The sequence below is a fragment of the Semicossyphus pulcher genome, unplaced genomic scaffold (assembly GCF_022749685.1).
Source record: "Semicossyphus pulcher isolate SPU_LCO1_2020_fin unplaced genomic scaffold, fSemPul1.0.p SCAF_4, whole genome shotgun sequence".
Lineage (NCBI taxonomy): Eukaryota > Metazoa > Chordata > Actinopteri > Labriformes > Labridae > Semicossyphus > Semicossyphus pulcher.
The window spans coordinates 16,674,568-16,691,616 of record NW_027211715.1 but is presented as its reverse complement, the minus strand read 5'-3'; the positions used below and the strand labels follow the sequence as shown (position 1 = coordinate 16,691,616).

The window sequence follows — 17,049 nt, the reverse complement described above, 5'->3', positions numbered from 1 at the left end:
TAGTTTGTTGGAAGTGGGGTTGTATGAGATACTTATCAATAGTAAGTCTACTACATACAGTGGATGCAGGTCAGCACGGCCCCTGTGTTTAGAAACCGGCCGGAGGGCCAGCACGGAAGCTAGGCTAAATGCCTATATCAACACTTTGTCTTACATTGATTTATTTCTGTAATTTTGTGCATGTGAGTCTGGATTGCTGTTCTATTTTCCGCAGGGGTCGAAGTAATGAGGAGACCGGTTCTAATGCATCACCAAATTCATGTCACTGGACATGTGGGTAAGCAAGCAGCCATAAAACGCTGACGTTTCATGTGTGGAGTTTGCTGATCAGTCTGTGGGGAACACGTTGGTAAGCTAGCTCAATTTACAAGTTAATGAATTAGCCGTGAGTATTGACTGTATAGCTTTGATAAGTTTGCCAACCGCTCCCTTTTCAGCCAAGTACGGTCACCTCATCCTCCAAAACATCAACATGGTGATGACCAAGAATGCTGAGTCTACAAACCAGTGCTTGATGTTGAGGTCACTTCCTACACTCTAAGTAATAGACGTAGCCACGTTGACGTCACCCACTGAAAGCTTCACTTTGGCATGTTGGCCACCATATTGTGTTGTTCAGGAACAAGAAGTGACCATATTTAGAAAAAAGGGTGGATAAGTACTTAAGATGATCCTTTCCTGAGCGGGAGAGGTCAGAGGTCAGAAGTCTTATTAGAGGTCTCATAAGATATCATCTTGCGTGCGCAGTGTGCATCGCGGGATACTTACAAACATCACAGGGTTCAAATAATGAGATCTAAATATTATTCACATGTAGATGGACAGAAATGGCAGAAAGGGTTTTTATGTTTAATAAATGGGTGCTGAGTAGGCCTTATAATAACGGACAGATAATTCTACGCAGTATGATGCACCATTTGATTTAAGGGACACAAAAAGTACAATAATGATGAACTAACAAACTTACGTAACAACTCAGTATGCAGCTTTTAATTACTGGAGGTTCACAAGAACCCTTGTGTAAGCAGTAATGAGTAGTTACTAGTTTTGTGTCATACAGCGCCTGGTTTAGAGTTAATCAGGAACATGAAGAAAGAGAGTATGAATGACTTACAGATAATCATGAGCTAAACATCCCCTAATGACCGGATTACACAGGATCTTAGTTTGTTAGTCTGTGTTAAATCCTCATATAGTCCTCGATCAACAGGAAATTATTATTAACAATTTGACATATTTCAAGCTCCTCAATCTATTTCTTATTATGTAATTATTACCTAACATTTCTATGATATTTAATTAAGCGTAACTACTTGGCACTTGGCAACTTTTACTGCTAGGATTATGTTCACTTTACCAACAGCAGAGGGCGCTTCAACACCACAAACGGCAACGATAGAGACCGTCTCCATGCAGGGACCAGAAGAACCAAAACCCCATTTGTACATTTGGAAATTTGATGAACCTAAAATACTCTACAGTGACCTTATTGTAGGTCGTTGAATTTTACTTATTCGAAGAAAATAAATTAAATTTAAAAATCGATAAAATGATGTCCTGATAATTTAATACGTGCAGAAACGCTGGAGGCTTGATGGTGAGAAAAGTTGTACATGAAAAGAGGCCAATCATTTAGAAGCATTACAAAATATATTTTTAGTGTTTTTTTAGTCATATTATTTTATTTATTAATTGTAACAGACTGTTTGATGTTTAATTTTACTTCAACGAAGTAATTCAAAAAAAGTCTGCGTCAGTGCGACAGGTCAAATAAATACGTTGGCCGTAAATTAATTCATCACTAAATAAAATGTGTAAAAACGTGCCTACCAAAAAAATATAAAACTGACGTGATTAAAATGTTAAATATTTTATGACAAAGCCTGCTGGTGAGACCTGGAGAGAGTAATGCGGCACGTGCGTCAGACAGGTCTGTGTGCGTCTGTTTCGCATTTTAAAGGCTCGTGAGTGACAGGTCGGAGAGGAGGACGCACGGATCGGTCAGAGCTTCTGCGGGGGATTTAACAAGGCGCATGCTTGACCTGCACTTGATCGCTCAGAGGAACAGCCGTCTCCTTCAATAAGGAAAAATCACACCAATACTGACGTCATAAATCAAGACGAAAAACAGTCGAGATAACATTAAACCATCTTAACTTCTTGATTAAAATAAACAAATAAATTGAACACAAAAATATGACAACCCGGATGTTGTTAGACCCAGAATAAGAAAAATGGGGTGCTGACGTAAACGCATCACAAAAACTCAATAAGTAATGTTTCTGCAGTGAGATGAACATCACACACACATCATCTGCTGCCTTTCACTCCTGACGCAGACGGATTGGAGCAGGTCTTATTGTCTGGTCCCTTGTGAATTATGCACAAAAATGCAGATGGATACTGTTGTGACTTCTTGGCAAAGAAAACACAAACGTGAGACGCGATCGGGGACATTAGGCTGCAGGCCAAAAACGTTTAAAGGGGGGGAATCCAACCCGACTGATCCGCCAATTTATTAGAGAAGAGAAAAGCTGCGTTTGTCGATTCATTTAACACCGTGAATAGTGGGTAGATAACTGTCATTGATTAGTATAATGGTCAATGGAAATGAGTGGTAATAGACTTTTTTTTTTTATAAGGTTAATTTTCATTTTAAGGTTAATAAGCGCAAATGTTGTGTTTGAGTTCTGAAGTCGAGAAACTCACATTGCGTTTTAAAAGGAACGGATATAAAAAAAATTTTAAATAAACAACAACAATAATAATAATAATGATGATAATAATAATTAGCTTTCTGAGCTCTTATTATCTTTTTCTTCGATGCCAATTCTAAGCTTTTAGTGCAGATATTTACCAGATATTTCATCTAATTTTCAACCACATTAAAAATAAAGATTTGATCATTTGATTTGATTCGATAAATAAAAAATAAACAGATATGTTTTTCTTGTGTGTGTGTAGGCTGCTAGGCTACATAAAGATCCCTGTCACTTACGTCAGAGTACACCTTACAGTTCTCTCACCTACACTGCAAAAGAAAGAAAAAGGGCCATTAAACTGAGTCATGACACTTCAGGTTAAAAAAATAAATAAAATCGTATTTTTAAAAAGATTCAATCTGAATTTTAATCGTTGGGTTGATAATTACACTTTTTTTAAAATTGAAAAATATTTTTCTTTTTATTTGTATTTTTCTGATTTAAAAAAATTGAAATAGGAAACAGGGAGAACTCAAACTAGATGGCTAAACATAAAGAGTGAAACTGATTTGCATAGCAACAACTGATGTTTTACACGGTTCCCTTTTTATGTTTTTTTTTTTTTTAACAAAGTATGATTTTAAGATTCAGAAGCAGATCCGTGTCTGACTTTTTGCAGAGTAATTTCTCCCAGTTCCTGGTAACAGTGACTCAAAGACCACGTGATCAGCGTGCTCCTATAAATACCTTTTGAGAGCTAAGCAGGATAGTGTGATAGTCTGGCTGGATACCTCCCCAACCCCGTGCGTAAAAGATATTTTGGACACTCGGATACCCAACCGTAGCCTTTTCAATGACCTTCAGCATTAACTGATCGCAGCCGGAAACAGTGACATCTGAAGAAAACAAAAGTCCAGGTTGGTTAAAGATCGATGATCTTCGGCTGCTCTTTTTTACGCCTGAAACTAGAAGTTTGCTGCTCGCTGAGAAACCTTGCACGGACCTGCCCGACCAGCGTCGGATGACCAGGAGCCTCCCAATCCTCAGGTCAAAGAGTTATTTACCTTTTCAATAGATTCTAGCCATGTGTGCATTCAGTGATTGGAGTTAAAACTGCAGCAGAAGTCTGGTGTGGCTTTGAGGGGGTGCGGGAGAGTGTGCGCGCGCTCTCGCTCTGTAGCCTCACCGGACCAGAAGAGGAGGAGGAAATCTGGGGAGAGGAGGAAGAGAAGCGGCGTCTCCAAGGATGACTTTAGGGACGGATATGTCCGACAGCTCTGCATTGTCCGAAGATGTGGACATCGACGTGGTTGGGGGGGACATATCCGTCGGAAAGGACGGGAAATACATTCACCACGAGTTCAACTTGGACAATGACTCGGACGATAATTACTCCCAGAACGCGGCCGAGAGGGGTTCCTCCCCCGGGCTCAGCAGCTCCGACTGCCCGTCAGACCAGATGGGCTCCAGCGCAGAGGTGGGCTCCGGGATGGGGGAGAAAGCCAGAAAAAGTGCACTTGTGAAGCCTCCGTACTCTTACATCGCTCTGATCACCATGGCCATCCTGCAGAGCCCCAAGAAGCGTCTCACTCTGAGCGAGATCTGCGAGTTCATCAGCAACAGATTCCCTTACTACCGGGAGAAATTCCCCGCGTGGCAGAACTCCATTCGCCACAATCTTTCCCTGAACGACTGCTTCGTGAAGATCCCACGAGAGCCTGGCAACCCAGGAAAGGGCAACTACTGGACCCTTGACCCGGATTCCGCTGACATGTTCGACAACGGGAGCTTCTTGCGCAGGAGGAAGCGCTTCAAGAGGCACCAGGCGAATGAAATCCTCAGGGACTCCGGTGGCTTTCTGCCCGGGTTTGGATACGGACCATACGGATACAACTATGGACTTCAGCTGCAGAACTTCCACGCAGCCCACAACCCGTATCACCCGCATCACGCAGGTGGCTCATTCCCGTTTCCAAACGCCCCCTGCACCTTGCCCGCATCGGCCTCCATATTCCCTGCGCCACATCCCCTACCTGCTCTTTTAGGGGCCGATTTAAGAAAGCCTTTTTACCCTACACTTAGCCCGTCTTTACCCCCTCTCAAAGCGGACTCCAGCACCCCGAGCCGGCCTTCTTTCTCCATTGACAATATCATCGGAGCGTCGAACTCCAGCGCCTCCTCCTACAGCGCGCAGCCGAGCAGCCAGGCGCAGATCCTGGCCATGTTGACCCCGGCTCTGGCCTCCGCTTCCACCCATTTGAACCTTTCACAGGACAGTATATTAGCACCGCAGAGTCAGACTTTTACCAGCAAAACCCCCAACCTGAACACTTGTCCTTTCTAGATAACAAAAAAAAAATGGCGCTGAAAATGTTTTATTAAAAAGCCAATTGTGGCGTCGTCCCATGTGAAGGTAGGCTGTACATTCTCGGTGGAATAAGAGTGTTTTGGCTCTCCAAATTTCCTAACAATGTAAGAGGAGGAAGATGTTTATTTATGCTTTGTAAATATGTGAATAATATTGAGAGACTAAACTCTGAGTGGGATCTTTTTGGCCTGCTGTCTGGCACGATGTGGCCTTCACTTGTCAGTGGGAGAAAACAGAAAAAAAAAGATCCTGAAAAGTGTCCCTCGATTTTAAAATATATATATATAATTGAGAATTTTTATTATGATTTATATTGTTTTTAATCTGTGCGTCGTGAGAAACTGGCACTGTTGTTGTTGACATAGGCTGACAGAGACGGCAAACTCAGGTTTTACTTAGAAAGCACATGGAGACAAAAGGGGGGGGGTGTCTGACACAGAGATCTCCCACTCTCACCCACACCCCCCTGAAGCTCCTCTACATGGTGAATTTGTGACAATATCATTTCATGTCGTCCGTGGACACGTAGGCTTTGTGGGTTTTTTTTGGTATAAAAGAGCGCATTACCTCTCTCAACCTTTTTAATTGTTGTTCGTTCTGATGGATTTCACGACTGAACCTGTGAAACATACAGTCTGTCATGTGTTGCCAATAGAGAGAGACACCTAAATGTTCATAGGTCATTCTTTTTTGTTGTAATGACAAGAATAATAAATGTTTGTGAATTTGAAAAAAACAAAACAAAAAAAAACATCGTTAATTATTTTTGTGGCATTTTTTGATTGACAAAAAAAGTAGACTAAACAGCAGTACACGATCAAATCAGACTTTATAAATGCGGGTTTTTTTAAACTGCAGATTATTTTGAAAGGGCTCACATCCCCTTTCATGCATGTTGCAGGATTTCTTTTATTTTGAAACTTTTCGCTCCCCTAAAATACGACTTTTATACTTTTGTTTGCACATGAAGGTCAAACCTTTAAATTCATTTTTGTTCTAATCACGCAGCTTGTAAATATAATTAATAACTGACCAATAAAAACAGGCGGAGCAGAAAAATAGTCCCTTGTTAAAGCAGTTAATTAAGCCTCTTTTAAGCTGTGAAAAACGCGCAGAGTTGCGTTGAAATAATTTAAACACGACTTGCTGTGTATAACAGTCATGAAATCACGCAACAGTGCGCAAGTGTTCCTCTTGTGTGGCTCCTGCTCGCTTGTAAAAGGACCAGTTTCTAAAGGCCCTAAATGAATGGGGACGTGAGCAGGCCTCGGCGCGCTGTAATTGAAAGTGAACAAGGATATACCCGCGCTCTTTTGGGGTTTTCGTTGCTAATTTGTAGCAGCATTTTTCATCAGGCTCCTAATCCACCATAATGCGGCTTTCTGGCCGTTTGTTGATGTTGTCAGTGTGGACCCCTGGCCCAGGGGAGTGAATGTGCGCGCAGCGAGCGGTCCCCTGTGAGACCCGCCACACACATTTGGAGCCTGAAAAGCAATCTTCTCTAAAGGAACCTCGCTTTGCTCCGCTTTCATGTCGCCTGTGTTGTCTCGGGAAACGTATAAAAAGAAGCAGTGGGACCCGTCCTGCTACAGAAAACAGGCCCATTGGTCTTTTTCAGAGTTGTTGGAGCACATGTTTCCAGACAGAAGGGGGTGTGAAGCCTCCTTTATTTACCCGATCTGTGTGCAAACGCTTCAATTAGTTTGTGGCTGTTTTGACAGATGATTATTAAGGATGAAGGGTGGGAGGGCTGACTCCTCTGTTTTCCCTCAGCACAGCTCACTGAAAGTCTTTGAAACGAAAACCAACACATGACTACTCTCTTTATCCACAGCCAGCCTTTCTTTCTCTCTTTCTCCCTGCGAGCGCAAATTGGACAATTGATAAATTTCGCGTAATGATCTGGGGAATCGTTTTGATTAGAGCTCCCCCCTCCCCTCCTCCCCTCGCTGTATCCATGATGTTAATTGATATCCTGCTTATGTAATTTGCAGAGTAAATGAGGTGGAAAAAAACATTAGCAGACTCTGAAAGTTTTCTGTGCGCACTCGGCCTGACAGGGAGTCATTACGCACCGCATCAGTCCATTAAAATCCACATGAAGCGTTTGCAGAGGTGGTTAAAAAAGCCATTGAAATAACGGCAGGAACGAAAACTAAGCCAATAAAAATCAGCAGACACACACGTACACACACACACACACACACACACACACACACACACACGCACACACACACACACACACACACACACACACACACACACACACACACAGGATCAGGGGAGGTTCAGCCAAAAGGCACCGGGTTTGAAAATGGACGATTTGAAACTGAACCCATTTTTATGGATTTTTCAGCTCAAATGCGCACAAACAGCATCCAGCTCTGCTGCAGATTACAGGCTCGTGACTAGAATAGACCTGCAACTAGCTCTTCCTAAAACCACAACAAACACTGAACGCATCAGACATCTAATGCGCATCTCTCAAACGCCCTTTATTATTATTTTTTTTACTCCTAAAGGGACATCATAATCGCTTTTTATTTCGACACGTTCAAACTGTAGTCAGATCCTCGCTTCCGCGCTGGTTGTCACTTTCAGACCACCCACACTCCCAGCAGCAGAGAGGGTGTCTTTATTTAGGCACCACGACGACATTCGTCATTTTCTGCGACGTTTTCTCAACGAAATAAGTAGTGAGTGATGTGTGGAGTGACAGCCGAATGACTCAGCCGTCCCAAAAACACATTCATAAATTTAAAGGCAATTCCCATCTCTTTCTAAGCGCTCCCATATGCTCCGTTTGGGCGTAAGCACAAAGTAAACCCGAGTTCTGCGCAGTCATAATGTATTTATAGACTTAGATGTCAACATATATTTAGATTGATCTCTTATTTTCTCTATAATGTTTTCTCCTTTTTTTCTCGGGGAAAGTCTTAGAAATTACAGGGAGGGAATAAAGAGTGAAAGTGTTGTTGGTATTATTAAGATACTTTAAATTTGTATTATTATATTTATATTTCATATCAGAATTTCAACAGGGTGTCAAGTTGTCATCTTGTCAGCGTGACAGCCGGGGATTACATGAAATCGTTTTGTTAAATCTTTGTCTGCCCTGCCAATAACGTTACGCTCACTGATCGATGCTTCTTGAACGGCTGCGTCTTGAAGGGCACGAGGACAGAGGCAGTGCTGACACCACGAGGAAACCGTGTGTGTGTGTGTGTTAATTATAATATAATATAATATAATATAATATAATATAATATAATAAACATGGACACATAACGGAGACTTGCTGAACAGTCTGATATTTATCCAAATATAAGCTGTTGCTGGGTAGAACAATGAAGACGCACGGAGGGGGCAGGTGCAATGCCATCTTTAACTAAACACACACACAGCTGATGTACAACTTGGAGTTATATTTTCTGTTTATCTCTTCAGGGGACACAAATCAGTTTTCAAATTTCGAAATCTCATCCGAGCCGGAAGTCGCCTAAACTTTGTTCCACAGGAAGAACTGTCTCTGAATAGAGATACATGCCTCTCATTTGAGTCCAGTTGTGGTTTTGTTTGCTGCAGCTTATTCTGAGAAAGCAGTCAGATTTTATTTTTGGGTCATCCTCATATCAGATACACTTGTCCTTTATGAAACATCTCATCCCCATACACCCCCCTCCTCTCGCTTCCTCCCTGTATGTGTGTGGCGCGTCAGGCAGACGAGCCTGCTCGCCCCCACAGAGGAGGAATGTTGGCCGGGTCCGCGGCTCCCCGGCCGGCCTGGAGGAGCGTCGAGCCGCGGCCCTCTGTGGCAGCACAGCCGCTATAAATCACAGCCTCCCCTTCGCTGCTCCCGGTCTCCCTCCAGCCTCCGTGTTTTCACAACAGACAGAGGAATCCTGCGCTTAATTAATTTAGAATGTGTAAATAAAGCGAGGACAGTGAACTCCCCATCATCTCTGGAAACACAATATTAACTTTGGAAGATCTTCGCCCCGCCGACTCTGACACACTAAACGAACACCTGCTGCAGGGGAAGACGGAGAGGGCGCGCGTGCACTCACACACAGACGCACAGCCACACACACACACACAGTGTTTCGGTGCAGGGGTATTAATGACTGCAGATATTAGCCTGCACAGATCACCAGAATATGATAGCAGGTGATACCCGTCATTCAGGCCTGTTTTAGAAAGAGTGTTGACTGTAAAGTCTGGTAGGTGTTATAAGAATTCAATCAGGCTCCCTGACCACAACCAGTGTTTCATTTAGACGTTTTGATCAGAATGTTGTACCTAAAATATTTATATCTATAACGTTTAAAATGATTATTTTGGTTGGGGGCAGTGTTCACATTAAGACGGAGGCTGCTGTGGTTAACAGAGGAGTGATGGTGCACGCGCAAATCTGGTAAACAGGATGTATAATTGATGCAAGAAAAAGGCACCCTCCCTTAAGACACGCAACAGTCATTTACCGTGCGTGAACATAATACATGCCAATGAAAACATTCACGTACGCTTTCATCTTCTTCGTGCGTCTGCGTCACACAAGTTGCACGAGATGATCAGCCACCTGATCTGAAGCCGCACAAAACATACAATGCATGTCTTGATCAATTAAGTGATATGATATGCAAATGCAAGCAGATGATTTAAAGTCAGGTGCGCGCGCACATGTACACTATGAGATTCAAAAGAAACAATAGAGACTTAAAGTAACCACTGAGCACAGTTTAAATGCCTCTACAATAACAGATGCCATACATAAAGTGTATTTTTGTGGAAACTTCCAACTTTGTACTTTGATTACATTTGTCATTAGAATTTTCTCATCAAACACATACATTAAAAAAAATAAAATAACCCCGCACATATTGAATGGATTGGATCTCAGGTGGTCTTTGATGTGAGGTAAAATCAGCAGCGACTATTGATCCATTTAATCCAAAAACTAAATTTCAAAAAACATTTTATTTTCCTCAATGAGGACCTACTGACCGCCTTTCAACGTCCCCCTGGTGGTCCACGGACTTCATGTTTGGTAACATGAGTCCTGGCCTTACCAGGACGCACATAAGTAAAGGCGAGTGTGCAGCACTTCTCTCTTTGGCAGGGAGACGCAGCTGCTGTTTGGTCGCCCTCACACACTCTCTACATGTGGGCTCTCTCTGTCTTCTTCCATTTAACCTTTGATGCCTCACAGCCAGCATCCACTGCGACCAACGGCAGCAGTGAAACAAATCTATGATACTCCATAATTATTGCTGATTTAGACGATTTTCTCCAGTGTTTTGTATTAACACGCCAGTATAGATTAAAGTAAGGCTCTGCATGACAAAAGAAGGTGATATCAGGCGGTTTCACAATAAACCTTTAATTTTACTCTGACATAAATTCTTTAAATAAATAGTTTAAAAAGGAAAACATCAACACGAACGCTGTGTCATATAGTGCAATCAATTTAACAATATAATATAATTTTAAACTATCTTGGGCATTGGTAGGCTATCGACAGTGTAATGATTATACTTCAAACGTCACGTGGGGTTAAATCATTGAAGTTAAACTAAAGTCAGCTCTGGGTGTGATATAAGAAAAAAGAGGACACTGCAGCCTCTTGTGCTTCAGAAAAGGTGGAAATGAAACTTTGTTGATCTAATCTTTTCCAGCGTGAAAGTGTGTTTTCCAAAAGTAGGAGAAACCTCGCGATAAAATTGAAGTTTACTATCCAGAGTGAAATGCGATCACGCTGAGGTCGTGGGGCCAAACTTTTTAAGACTAATGTTTATTTAGAGAAGTGAGCGCTGTCTATGGGACTCCCCGTTCTCCCAGAATGCATCACTAATGTCTTTAGCAGGCCTGAGCAGACCACCAGCACGATTACATGCACATCCCTGCAGCCTGTTTAAGCTAGGCTACATTCACTGCAAGATACCGTAGTGTCCCAATAACTCAACATTCAAATACATTTTAAAACATACAAAAATGTATAATGAAAAAAAAGAAAAGCAAAAAATACCCAGAATCCTTTCCTATTTTTGCAACCGGATGACTTTCGTATCTGATATTAAGCTTTCATAGGTTTTCTGATACAGAGCTGCGATTTATAGTCATTAAAAACAAAAAATAATGCATTGATCTCTCAATCTGATTTTTGCAATCCTGACACAATAAAAAATATTTCTTATCAAACTTTCCAAATAATCGAGAAAAATAAGCATTAAGCCTCCCGAAGAAAAAAGGTTTCATCGCTAAGTGTAAAAACGGACACATTTGCAGCGCGTTTTCCCAGTGCTCGCCGAGCAGCAGCGTGTTTTCCTACAGTTTGTAAAATTGAATTAGATACGGTGGGGAATCTGACCTCCCGCCAGAGCCGCATATTTTTCACCCCTCAGGTTTTAGTGTTCCTCGGGTATTTTTGTTTTCTCAGCTGGATCTGCCATTAGACATTGTGTCCGCGCGCCGTCCATTTCTATCTTTACCATCTCTCCTCTCTAACCCCCCCACCTCCTCCTCCAACACCTCACTTTCTCCTCCTCTGGGCAGCTCACGCCCCGCCACCAACGTCGATCTGAGACTGGACAAGACTGCAACACAGGCAGTGAGCATGCGCACTGTGCACACAGTTTACCCAGAGGAAAGCACATGCGTACACACAGGAGAGCGTGGAGGCCCCGGACCTGCTGTCAAGTGACAGCGTTAATCACAGTGTGAAACTTCTTCACGGACATTTTCTGAAGGATTAGGGAGCATTAGCCTGATTTTGTCGCCTGTAGACAATTTAATTTTTAATATAGAATGAGATAATGTGCGAGACAATACTAAAAAAAAATCAATTTAACATTCAGTCACGGTTATACATAATTTTGTGTGGTCCTAATTCAGTGTGCTAGGGTTAAAAATGACGCCATTTTTAAAGATAAACATTGGCTTTGACGTCATTTCATCCTGCACATTTTCCTCCTGTTTTTAACATTTACAAAAAACTACACAAGCTGTGTAAAAACACTTATTTGACTTGTGATCTAATAATAACGGTTCTTTTGATCAAACTTGGTCACAGCACCGACCTGAAAATCTTCGGTCTCCAGAAGATTGACGCCTTCCTCTATGCGAGTTATTGACCGAAAGTGCCTGTACAATTGCACACAATATAGCCCCATATGATTCTTCAGCACATAAGAGCCCTGAGGAGCCACAACAGCAGTTATGGAGTCAGCAGCATCACAGCCTGCGAGCAGCCACTTCACTGGAGAGGCAGAGTGTACAGGAAGAGTCGGGGGGGAGGAAACAGGGAGGGAGGGATGCAGGTAAAACCCGCTTTGTTATTGCTATAGGACTATATTCTTCTTCTTATTATTATTATACTGTAGATTATGTTGTAAAGAAAATAATTATTTCCTGAGACCTTTTTTTCCCCTGCATCTGCAAGGACACTGCGAAGGTGATCATTGCAGGGAGGTCCCGTACAGATTGTTTGAGCACAGTGTATATGCAAACACACAATGCTATTCCACCCATATAAAGCCGCTGATGTGTGCGTCAGCAGGTTTTAATTCATTCTCTTTCATATCAGTTCATGTTGGAATTGCTCAGCTTTTGTGCGTTAAAGTGTAACCGTGCATAAATGCAGGTAGACAAAACATAATAAAAGTCTTATGAAAAGCAGCCGCTGCACGTTTCCTCCACAAAGAACTGCTCTGCAAATACCACACACATGCTGACCCAGACTCACATACACCAACCCCTGTTAGAAACTGGATTTATTTCATATTAATCCAGGTCTATTCATGTGAAATAATGTGCCATCTTAGGGTTTAATATCCAATTAATACTGATATATCATAATTGGAGTGTCTTTCTACATTTGTGTGAGACTGTTTACGAGAGTAAGAGAGTTGACAGGACGCCCGGGTTCAAAGGCGACCTGAATAAAAAGGCCAAAGATGATAGGAGCACTCTGAGGCTCCTTGTGGAAGAGCGATGTCACACAGAAAGGAAGCACAGCAGAGAAACAACAGCCTGCACACTGAGAGGCTGATGCCGGGGTGAAGTAGCCTGAGATTGCACTCTGAGTAGAGGTAAAGGGGCATCTGATCACATGTATGTGTGTACGTGTGTGCGTGTGTGTATTTGGATGGGGGGAGGTTAATGTTGTTCATGACTAGTAGAGTCATTTCAAAGGGCCAGAGGCGCGGCTGCATGATGGATTGGAAGCTGAAGGGGCGAGCAGATGGGTAAGTAGAGAAAGTGAGGTTAAGTGGCAGTTAGATGTTGCAGATCTAAGCAGATCAAGAGTCGGAGTGTGTGTATGTGTGTGTAGAGAGAGAGAGAGGAAGGAAAAGCAGTTACAGACTTGTTATATTTCAGAGTGCCACCATGACGTGTAGTGTAAATACAGTATTCAGGACAGATCTTAATAAATTCAAAAGTTCTGAGCCCGTACATGTTAAAGTACGAGGACACAATTCTGCCAAATGTTTTTTTTACCAATCATACTGTTTCGCAATATCTGTGTATTGTTTTCTAGAGCTTTAATTTTATGTCCAGTAGGAACCAAAAAGTCAGATTAAAGGTTAAAGTAATGTTTACAATGACAACTTTATAGTTGCTTTACGGTTTGGCGTGACATTTCAAACCCTTCACTAAAAATTAAAGGTTAACTAACTTGGTGGGAGACAGTAGCTCAGTCTGTAGGGACTTGGCTTGAGAACCGAAGGGTAGCTGGTTCAAGTCGCATGCATGGAATTGGGGCTGGTAGCTGGAGAGGTGCCTGTTCCTCTCTTGGGCATCACTGAGGCATGGGCGTATGTCCATATGCAGCCCCCTCACTCTGACATCTCCACATTAGCATGTCCATAGGGTCCTGTTTGTGCATGTCTGTATTTCGGGCCTTTGTGTGTGTAGCATGTTTGCCTTGGGGATTAATAAAGTTTGTCTTCTTCTTCTTCTAACAGTAGAAAGGCTATGGGTATGAACTGTGAGCCAAAGCTATTAGAGATGAAGGCAAATATAGCTTATTACAAAAATGCAATATTATACAAGTTAACATCCACATGCGAACCTGATCAAAACCAAAGCAATTTCATGAGACCACTTATTACAATGACACGATACCTGCATGAAGAGTTGACAGCTCAGCTATTAGCTCTCTTGTGCTGACTAAGGCGGGTTCACACTGGGAGATAATCAGGCCGATTTGGGCCTGATTCCCGCCTTCTGACAAAAGTAAGGTTCTAAAGATTATCTGGCCAGATGTTCCCGTGGTGTGAGGTATGTTTGAGAGGGATTTTACTGCCCACGATCAGCTCGGAAGAACTTTGTGGCCCCACTTATTACTATTAAACATGTTCAATATTTACAATCCGATATCCTGTTGTGTGGGGGGAACCCTGAGGACAGCCGGGCACGCAGTCTGTGGATTGTCATGTGGAGCGAAACGATGGGGACTATGCAGCCATGGCTGCAAAAGCAAACGCAAAGCATAAAATAACATTCACAGCCCATGTTCACGTTGTCTCCACGACTTCATCCATAGTTTTTCTTTTTTCTTTGTGAATTTTAAGTAAGAAAAGTAAGTAAGTAAGTCCCAAAACTATCACCGCCACTTCTTCCTGCCGTCGTCTGTCATGTTTGGTAACTAAGTCGCGCTTTACCGCGTGTGTGGTGTGCTGTTTTGTTCATATCGTTTCTCTCCACACACTATGGGAACAAAACTGTTAAATCTATCATCATTTGTTGTCATGTGTGGGCTCTCTCAAAGTTTCAACATCTGTTAAGATTTTTTAAATCTTTTAGTGTGGGCCAGCCTTTAGCAGATTTAGCTAAATGCTAAAGGCGATAGTAAACATAATCAAACTAAAAGCTAAAATCCTGATGTATAGGAGGGGATATTTTTAAAAGTTAGTTTAGCATGTTTGCATGCTAACATTTGCTGTATACGAGAGTCGAGCTGAGGATGATGGGAATGCGATTGAAAACATTTTTGGTCATAAAATAAAGTTTGGAACTGATAATGATGTTTCTGGGAAAGTAAGAAGATAAAAGATATTAAAATTTATTCTGAGGGTGACATTAAAGCCTGTAAGAAACTTGGTGCCAATAAGGCGTTAACATTTTTAAACTCAAAACAACAAGTATAAACCTCACTGTGGCAAAAGAGGAAATGTGAAGGCAGCAGGCTTTATCCTGTGGGGACAATGACTAAAACCTCAGCGCGTAACGAAGCTCCGTCCTCATACCACATTTGCCATTCTACATTGGACCAAGAAAAACGTGCACAAGGTGTAAACAAACAGTGCGTGCTTCAAATACACACACACAGCGCTGTTCCCCCCTGTCGGCTCTGCAGTTTACACAGACGCAGTTTCACCTCTGTTACAACCTCCGATGCCGGCTCAGAGGCGGAACGACTTCGCCCCACCATTCCGCCTCCGTGTGTTCTACATAAAAGACGGGACGTAACAGAGGCGTAATTGTCCCGCCTTGAACTGGCAGTGTAAAAAGGGCTTATATGTGTCCGTAGTAGCTGTTCCTGGGAGAAATGGTCTCTATGGGTGGAGAGGGCGGGGCCACACAGCCAGGCGCCAACAAACTTTGGGGAGGAGGGAAGTGAGTCGCTCGTGTCTGTTTGTCTTCTTGTGAATTGTGGGCTGGTTGGCAGGGACAGGCTGTCCGGGTGGCAGGCCTGTCGTGGGCCTGTCATGGCTGCTGTCACAGACCATTGTGGCAGTGCGGGATTGATGAGGTGCAGCAACAGGATGACTAAAGGGCTGCTGGGAAACAGGAACAGGAAGAGGAGACGGGAGGCAGAGGAGGAAGCAAAATCAAATTGCAGGTAGAGATGAGAGGCACAATTTTAAGTACATCCAATGAAAACAATAGATTAGAATGAGACGTGGGCTCGATCATTATAAAAAGCTAGCACGTATACAGTTTGAGAAAGAGCAGATAATTAATACTGTCTTAAAAATATCTATACCACAGAATTGCAGCTGTGATGATGTCATGTGCAGAGAAAGGGATTCCTATGGTGAATCCTTTCTGCACGGATTACATGACAAACCCCACCCAGGGCCACCATTACAGAATGTGGGCACCCTGACAAGAGCTGAACAGCAGCTCCATCACACGTACTACCTATAGTATCTATTTCCTAGTCCCCTTAAATCACTCCCTCCCCCCTTCCCCCAGCAGCACTCCTGACTCCGCCCACCTGCTACTCCAAAAAGCTTAAAACAAACAAATAAAGTCTGGTCTTAACCTCTCTTTCCGCTGAATCTGCTCTCCTTCGTCTACTCCTCTCCAATTATCCTAATCCCTCCATCCACTCTCCAATGTTCCCTTTTTTCCCTCCTCTCCAGCCGCCAAGGGATGTAACGGCTGATGTACGAAGGGTAATGGTCCTCCTCTTCCTCCTTGCACCCCTGCTTTTCCTCTCCCGTTGGTTTGCTCGGTGGCTCTCCCTCCCCTAATTCAATTCTACATGCTTTTCTTGGCCTGACTGGCTCCTGTCTTCATTCAACAATTTTGCCCTCTGCCTTTCTTTTGATTCTCTGACCTCCTTCCTCCCTCCATTAAATCCGTCTTCACTTTTTTCGTCTCTTCTTCTTTAGTCTTTCCCCCCCTCTTCTCTTCTGTCTCTCGTGCTCCCAGTTTGCTGTGTTTTTAGTGCTGCGTCTGATTTGCAACCTCTGGATGGACCTCGTCTCGCTCTCCCTCTCCGGGCCGTCTGCCTCCCTCGGAGGGAGCCGCTCGCTGGGGCTGAGAGGGGTCACGCCTGGGTGAGGGATATCACTTCTCCCCTATATCAATCCTTCCTTATTCACCGTTTAACTCCCTCACTTTCCTCCATATCTCTTTCTCTATCATGTTCGCCTTTTAGACACCCCTCCTTCTCTTTCTTCTCCTTTTTCCTTCTTTCCTCTTCAAGTGAAATAAATGATTGGCTGAAGTTCTCCAGAAACACAACAA

The 17,049-nt window shown here is 43.0% G+C and overlaps 1 protein-coding gene across 1 annotated transcript; it reads left to right on the top strand.

Annotated features, from left to right (window-relative positions):
• The first annotated feature begins 3,823 nt into the window (after positions 1-3,823).
• On the top strand, positions 3,824-5,046 carry foxd2 (forkhead box D2). Its single transcript, XM_069680450.1, has one exon. The coding sequence runs from the start codon at positions 3,949-3,951 to the stop codon at positions 5,044-5,046; it is 1,098 nt and encodes a 365-aa protein (XP_069536551.1). The 5' UTR covers positions 3,824-3,948.
• Positions 5,047-17,049: the final 12,003 nt, after the last annotated feature.

Coding starts and splice junctions, on each gene's coding strand:
- foxd2 (XM_069680450.1), top strand. CDS start 3,949: ATGACTTTAGGGACGGATATGTCCGACAGCTCTGCATTGTCCGAAGAT.